Genomic DNA, 8857 nt, shown 5'->3' on the forward strand with positions numbered 1-8857 from the left:
TATATATATATATATATATATATATATATATATCAGCAAACATACATACATACAATACACATACACACATACATAACTACATGTTTGTATGCCTGTGTGTATACACATATACATATCTTTTGTGTATAAACGGAAGAAAAGTGCATTCAATACATGATATAAGTTAGTAATTATTAGGAATCAATTCATAATTTCTTCCGTTGCTACTCAGAGTTTCACGCAACCGACGCTCATTCAGGTAGATGTCGCTTGATTAACTTGGAGCAATATCGAGATCAATGATCAATCAATTCGTAGAACATACATACACACGCAGACACAGGTATGTATGTATGTATGTATAAGAGTGTATTTTGTGTATGTGCGTGTGAATGAGTTCATAATTATACATATGAAAAAATATATATAATAAATATGTAAATATATGTGTGTGTGTATATATATACACACACACTCACAAATATATATGTATGTATGTCTATGTACATTTACGTGTGTTTAGAGAGATCAATATATTCGGTTTTGATGTTGTAACTGGATATTTTGTTTGGATATCTACGCATGATTATAGGTGTGTATGCATGCGTGCTTATACATAAACACACACACACACATACACGTGTGTGTGTGTGCATTCATGCGTACGTCCGTTTGTGTGGATGTGTGAGTGTCTATAGGTAAATTCTACCAATATTATACATAAATTTACGTATTTATATCGAAATAAATGTACATAGGTACAAGTTGTGTGTACATATCCATACATCCGCACGCACGTTTGTGTGTGTGCGTGCGGGTGTGTGTTTGTTCGTGATTGTGCGTTTAGTTATCTATCTGCTTGTCTGCCATTTTGTCTGTCAATCTATCTATCTATCTATCTATCTATCATTCTATCTATCTATCTATCTATTTATCATTCTATCTATCTATCTATCTATCTATCTTAAATAGATAGATAGATTGACATGTATTTCACGCACTAGCACACACACACGCGCGCGCGCGCGCACGCACACACAGAGTTCCCCACATGAAATTGGGTGGGGGGGGGTGAAATTCATTGAAATGACAATCACCAGACGATATAGCATGCCAAGTGACAATCTAAAAAGATATTTCATTGAGATCTTTTAAACATCTTATTACCGTCGGGTCACTGAAGATGTAACCTCTTTGGGAGGGAAGCGTTTCATTGCAGCGACCCTTCTCCTTCTTCATTTCATTTCAACAGGACCGCACGGAATGCCGCATAGCAAATAAAATAGATATAGCAAATAAAATAAACAATCGTATATTCATTTTCTTACTAAAGTATGTTTTATTGTTCTTGTTGGTTGGTTTGTTTTTGTCTGGTTTTTGTATATTTCGCTTTTTTTTTGCGAGCTCCTTATCTTTGACTATTACTACTACTACTACTACTACTACTACTACTACTACTACTACTAAAGCTATCATATCCTACTTTACTTAGCAGGGATGTTGTCATGAGGTTTGATGACAAGTGTCCTCAAGTCCCAAGAATCTTTCTTAGAACTCTCCTACAATACAAGATGGCACTTTTCTACAGGTCGACAATGCGAGTCTCAATTCCAAATGCTTAGCGGTAGTTCAGATTCCGCCGAGGTCGACTTTGCCTTTCATCCTTTCGGGGTCAATAAATTAAGTACCAGTTGCGTACTGTGGTCGATCTAATCGACTGACCCTGTACCCCAAAATTTCGGGCCTTGTGCCTAGAGTATAAAAAAGTTCATTTGTACTGCTTTTGGGCCAGTTCTGAGCATCCACTAATTACATGTCCAACTGTCTCAGATGATTTTTCACATTATCTACACAAAGGTGAAACCGTTGTCTTATTAATTCTACACTTGATTGAATTGGTTCGTAAGTTTTGTTCTTGAGCAGCAAGAATCAATTCTTCTGTCTCTTTCTTTAATAATCCATGCCTTAACCATCTCCAGGATTCTTCATCAACTTCATCCGATGTTTGTTAGAAAATCTCTTATCTTTGACTACTACTACTACTAAAGCTATCATATCCTAATCTCTTTCTAGTTGATGATCTTTTCTCTATTATTAGTCTTCGTATTGTACTCCTGCAGTGTCTCGCCATTAACACTGATCATCTTCTTACTCAGTGCAGCCTGCAACATTCTTTCATCGCCATTTCTCAGATAGGCGTGAGGGATTTGATCTCTTCCATAACGCTACCCTCTTCTGTTCCAACTAATCCTCTTTCAACTTCCTTCCTAAATAAAGTCTCGCTACGTTACTTCTAGCTATTACTTCTTAGTTTTTTTTCTTTTCTTTCTTTTTATTTATTTATTTATTTATTTTTTTGCTATCTATGCTGACCATTGTTCCTCCATTGCCTGTTGATTGAAAACACACACTCTCAATCGCAGTTCAGTAAAAAATTATGAATTTTTCTCAGTTTTCACTGTGATATGTTTCCGTTAAAACATTTCGTCATTCTTGAGGAGAAACGAACCAGTTTCATTTTAGTGAATCATTTCAATTGTTTAAACTCATAACCGACCCAGTCGCAAGCGTTCGTCTGATGGATTTCATTTAGTCTTTTATTTAGACTCGTAAAATTGTCAGTTTTCCTGAAATAGAAAAATCCATGGATTTCTTGGAAAAAATAATAATGTTCATCTGAGACGAACGTAACATACAAGGAGTGAAAGAGAGTTTAATTGAAGGAATGGGAAAAGAGAGAGAGAGAGAGAGAGAGGTAGGAGAGTTAAAGAAAGAGAAAGGGGTGCAGAGAGGGAGAAAGAGAGGCGGTGAGACAAGTGTTGACTTTAATAGAAACAGCAGCGTTGTCTCGATGATAATAATAGGTGACGTCACGGTGGAAAACATTCTGTCGTCTGCTTCGAATCTCTTAATACTGAAGGGAAAAATCAACAACAACAACAACAGCCGCAATCATTTTTAGTCTTTGCTTTTTCTCAATTTACATATATATATATTTTGTACATCAAACCGAAGCAGTTTTATTTGTTTATTTGCCTCATTATCTCCATATCTGCTCGCATGGATTCCTCTTACAGCCACTCGTTACCCGGCAATCTAAAGTCCTCGGTAAAAGTTTCAGAGTCTAAGTTCAAATCATTTGAGCGCGTCAGAGTGTTTTCTATATTGAGGATCTCTGGATCTTTCCTCTTCTCTCTCTCTCTCTCTCTCTCTCTCTCTCTCTCTCTCTCTCTGTCCGGAGAGAATGAGAGAGTGAAAGAGAGAAAGAAAAAAGAAAGAGAGACAGAGATTTGGTAGAAGGAACAGGAGAAAAGAACTCAATGCATTTTTTAAATTAGTTTTATTCGACAGAAAGATATACAGGTTACTCGAAGGCTGAGAGTTCGATAAGTATGATAAACGAAACATGAGGTCCGTGAATCGCTTTGTCATTTCTGCTGATTAAAAGCGATATTTAGACTTTTTCTATCCAAAGAGATCTTTAATCCTATCTTTACATGCTATCATTTATAGCTTTATCTACTTCCATCATTAAAAATAAATTATTTCACGTTTGACGAAATTTTTAAATTCTTATAACGTAAATAATACATACATACATATGATACAAGAAGAGCACAGTGTAAGGTGTTCCCAGCAACAATACTAGCGATGTAGTTTGTAAAACCGTATTACATTGATGGTGGCATCACTGTAGTTCATGGGAAGCCTCGTTGAGTTTAGCGATTAACATAGAAGTATGGGAGTTTGAAAAGAAATGAAAAGAAATTGAGCGGAAGTGACGACAGGGAAATTTGATAATTTCATATGGACGGGGTATGGTGAATAGAGAGAAACAGCAACGTCACTCATACATTTCAATAGTCGAGCAAGATTATAGCTACGTTCACATGTAGCTCTGATGGCTATCATTCGTCGGCATGCAAGACACCGAACTGCCTTCTTGGTGGTGTTGTTCGTTGCTGGATATAAATACGTTGGAACGGTGTAAGTGAGCAGTTATTTCTGAAATACTGAAGGTGTCACCAGAAGGTATTATACAAGGTATTATATCGGTGAATGCGTCATATTTCTTACTGACTTTAGTCATTGGACTGCGGCCATGCTTACAGGCTTTAGTCGAAGAAATAGACTCCAGAACATATTTCAACTTCAAAGTATGATACTTATTCTATCAGACTCTTTATACCGACTCGTAGAAATTACGAGAACGCAAACGAACTAATGCCAGTTGTCAAGCAGTGGTTACACACACACACACACACACACACACACACACACACACACACACACACACACACACACACACACACACACACACACACACACACACACACACACACACACACACACACACACACACACACACGCATGATGGGCTTTCGTACTGTTAGCATCTACCAAATTCGCTCATAAGGCATTAGTCGACTTGTATCTATAGAAGAAGATACTTGCCGAAGGTGCCACACTGAGAGACTGGACTCGAAACTACATGGTTGCCAAGCGAGTGTCTTAACGACACAACCACGTCTATGCCCCTAAGGGAATTTATGTCAATAAACTTAAGAGATTTCACTAGTTCTCTTTATGTTCTCTTTATGAAATAATGTGATGTCATGTTGTCACTTCCGGTCAATCTACTTTCGTTTTCTTTTTTTTTTACCCTTAAATTGCATGTTAACCATTTTACTTTAGTCATATAACAGTTAACATGCAGTTTACAGTCATTAAAATGCACAGATTGTCCTGAAAATAATGGAAGTAAATTGCGATGGAAAGCGGAAGTGACGACAATGACATCCCATAAATTCATGCAAACACTCTATGTGACATAGCTAATGTACATATATTTAAAGTCAGATGAAAACCATATATTTTCTTATATAAAATAAAAAAACAAGAGATCCTCCTCAGCGGTGTTCATTGCTGATATAATACATTGGAACGGTGTAAATCAGCTGCTATTTCTGAAATATTCAAGATATCACTAAAAAGTACGAAGCATATTGATTCGGTGGATAGGGCAATGTGAGGGAGTTAATAAAATTAATGGATTTCACTTGTTCTCTTTATGAAATTATAAGAGATCACTTTTGTCACTTCAGGTCTATTTACTTCTATTTTAAACCCTGAAACTGTGTATTAACCATTTTATTTTAGTCTTATCAATCATTTGATTTATCATAACAACGGATTGATATTACATTTTTAACGTTTGCCCGTCCAAAATCCTTTTTATAAGTTACTCCTAAAAGTCCTTGCTTGTTTTCTGACTTTTATGTAGCCCTTGTTTTATACGTTCTGAGTAATATAAAGCTCTTCTATCATAAGCCCCAACTTACTCTGGTGGTTTCAAAACATTTGGTAATGTGTATCCTATATGATGCCAGGGAAAGATGTCTTGTGTATCACGTGTGATACACAGGACAGACAAAGGGTTAAAACGTCGGGATATAATTGGGAAGTAATTCACTTCAGCTCGACTTGAACATATCACATAGTAATCTTTCAATAGGGACACTGCCGATCATTCGCCGGAAAAATAGTTCCTCGATGGATCGCGGATTAACCAAACGAATGCTGGGTAAAAGGAGCAGTAATTTTCCAAAGCGAGGCTGTACGGCTGCGTGGTGTCGTGAAATGTAATCGTTCAACATTATCTGTGCTTGGTCTTGAAGGCGATCCACTTGCTTGGAGTCGCGGAGTCCTTTCACTTCTAAACAAATGAACAAAATGAAAGTAAATGTTTCATCATGGAATATTTCATAAACGCATTTATTTTGCACTAATAAAAACAAACAAGTAAATAAAAATACATCATCATCATCATTGTAATTGTAACTATGACATGTAATATTAGTGAGCAGTGATGTGTTGAAGTCTGGTGGCAGCAAGTCTACTCAGCCTGCATGTTTGTGTGTAGCATCTTATCCTTTGATTCCTCGCATTTAAATTAGAAACCACTACTATACAGATAGACAGACAGATAGACAGACAGATAGACAGACAGACAGATAGATAGACAGATAGATAGATAGATAGATAGATAGATAGATAGAGATGCAGCAAATTGCAGGGATGTTAAACTCGGCCGTTGCTTACCTGGTCTGAACAAAATAATGGCTTTGAGACACGCGTATTCTGTAGCATCAACGTGCAGCTCGTTGCACCTAGCTATGATATCCTGCATAAATTGCAGTTGTGACATCATAAACGCAATTTTCTCCGTGTGGTGTGAATCCATGCTCCAGCTGTTGGCAGACAGCAAAGAATCTGTAAAAGAAAGTTAAAATTTTAGGGTTCTGCTCCGCTTGCGGATAGTTAAGTCACATTGTCACCATCACCCCCATAATCATTTAAAATACGTTTTTTATGCTGGCATGAGTTGGACGGTTCTGCGGAAGCCGACGAGTCAGTGGACTGCGATGAGCTACAGTGTCTGCTTTGATGTGGTTCCTATGGCTGAATGCTCTTCTCAAAGGCTGCAGAAAAATATATACTTCAAATATATTCGGTATGGATAAGCGCAGGCATGGCTGTACGATGAAAATGTTCGCTTCCCTACCACATAGTCTCGGGTTCAGGCTCAGTGCGTGACACGTCGGGGCGAGTGTTTGCTATTATTTTCCTGGGCCAATCAAAGACTTTTGAGTGAATTTAACCGACAGAATTTGAAAGGAGCCCGTTGTATACACGCTCGCGCGCGTACATACATATATATGAGACACGCATATATACATGTATGTATATCTATCTATCTATCTATTCAACCATCCATCTCTTATTCTGTTTATCTATTTCTCTCTCTCTCTCCCCCTCTCTCTCTCTATATATATATACACACATACACACCTATGTATATGCATGTAATTATACATATATATATACATATGCACACACACACACACAAACACACACATACAAACACAACACATATCCATACACAGCATGGTATTTTCTACCGATTTTGCCGACCAAGTCAGCCAATAAAGAAGACTACCTCCCACCCTTATATCACTTTGTGGTACTTACTGCTATCAATTGGCAGCGACCACTGAGCAACACTCAAGATGAACAGTTCGCACCAAGATTCCTCCAGCAGAATCGCCTGATCACGAAATGGTTGCTGCAAAAACGAAGGGATATTTCTGGCCCATTTCACAGACATGAAAAGAAGACGCGCCGCCGTTTCGTAGATGTTCTCCTGGGAAACACCCAGTGGGCTGATATACAAATGAGGGTCTGCCAACGCTGTGAGCATACTGAACGGTGGGACCAGATAAGGGGACGGTGGACTCAAGTTTAGGGTAGACGATGATAATGATGACGATGACGATGATGATGACGACGACGACGATGCTGACGAAGATGACTGGATCTTTTGAGGGTGGTATGTTGGGAATTGTGAATTTAGTATTCCAGAAGACTTTGGTGTTGTTGTTGCTGCTGCTGTTGGTGCTGTATTTGCAGGTTTTTCGCTCGAGGACGAATCTTGAAAATACAAATAGAATAGAAAAAACGAAATGAGTGTGTGAGAGAAAGAGACAAACAGACAGACAGAATGTAAAACTGTTTTGTGAGGCCTGTTTTAACGGCGGAACTTCGAAGTAAACAGTCACTTTTTATATTGGTTTCAAGCTTTGGCGCAAGACCAGCAATTTCAGGGGAGGGGCTGAGTTAGTTACAGCGATCCCAGTTTTCAACTTGTCCTTATTTTATCGACCCCGAAGGGGGAAAAGGCGAAGTCGAAGCCGGGGACATTTGAACTCAGAACGTAAAGCCTGAAGGAATGCCGCTTAACATTTTCCCGGCGCGCTAACGATTCTGCCAGCTTACAGTCACTATTAATATACATAAACACACACGCACGCACACATGTATACACACACACACACTATATGTATGTGTGCGTGTGTATGTAATATTAGTAATTGCTGTGTTATACATGTATCTATAGATATTAATTTTTTTTATTCCTATAGATACATACTCACACACACAAACACACGTATACATACACGCATGCGCACACATGCGTGTAGAGTGGAGGAAAGGTGCTAATAACGCGGGATGGGAGAGGGAAAGGAAAGAAATGGGGGGGGATCCCGACAAACAAATCCCCTCACCTGCCGGTTCTTTAATGTCTCGCTTCTCTTTCTTCGTGGGGGGAGACTCCGGTGAGGTTTTCGATACATCATGAGGAGAAGCCCTGCTGTCTTTGGTGACACTCTCTGCCGTGGTCATTGGGACAGCCATATCTTGGGCTGAGCCGAAATTACCCACTGCTGCAACAGCTGTTTCGTTGCCTTCGCCCCTCATGCCGTCGTAGTTAGCGTGTACTCTAGAATGGTTGCTTCGAACTCCCTGACAATAGGGTTGGAAATGAAGCGGAGCAGGCGGGTGATGTTGCTGTTGTTGTTGTTGTTGATGATGATGATGGTGCTGATACTGTTGATGTTGATGCTGCTGTTGATGATGATGATGATGATGATGCTGGAAAAGTGTTGCTGCCGCCGCTGCCGCTGCAGTCGCTGTTCGGTTCTGTTCTGCACCCAGGTGCACAGTAACCGGTTGGAATACACGACTCCCTCCTTTGTACCCCACGTCCGATGGCACAGAAATTTGGGGAGGGTACTGTGAAAACGCTCCATATTCAAACCTATATTCGTTAAAAGGAATATAAAAATTACATTTCAAAAACAGGAAATGGGGAAAAAATAACAAAAAAAAAACAGGGTGGATAATATGATTAATATGATAACGACGTACGCATAAAAATCAATGTCGTCCTTCACATGCGAGTATGACCTGCTCTCTCTCTCTCTCTCTCTCTCTCTCTCTCTCTCTCTCTCTCTCTCTCTCTCTCTCTCTCTCTCTC

The 8857-nt window shown here is 39.0% G+C and overlaps 1 protein-coding gene across 1 annotated transcript; it reads right to left on the bottom strand.

The window, feature by feature from the left end:
- Window positions 1-3335: 3335 nt before the first annotated feature.
- On the bottom strand, window positions 3336-8610 carry LOC106867298 (photoreceptor-specific nuclear receptor). The gene is made up of 4 exons (XM_014912139.2): window positions 8106-8610; window positions 7012-7470; window positions 6082-6252; window positions 3336-5695 (listed from the first exon to the last, which is right to left on the bottom strand). Exons 1-4 carry the CDS (start codon window positions 8296-8298, stop codon window positions 5454-5456), a joined length of 1065 nt encoding a protein of 354 aa, XP_014767625.2. The 5' UTR covers window positions 8299-8610; the 3' UTR covers window positions 3336-5453.
- Between the last annotated feature and the right edge of the window lie 247 nt (window positions 8611-8857).

This window comes from Octopus bimaculoides, chromosome 21 (genome assembly GCF_001194135.2).
Source record: "Octopus bimaculoides isolate UCB-OBI-ISO-001 chromosome 21, ASM119413v2, whole genome shotgun sequence".
Lineage (NCBI taxonomy): Eukaryota > Metazoa > Mollusca > Cephalopoda > Octopoda > Octopodidae > Octopus > Octopus bimaculoides.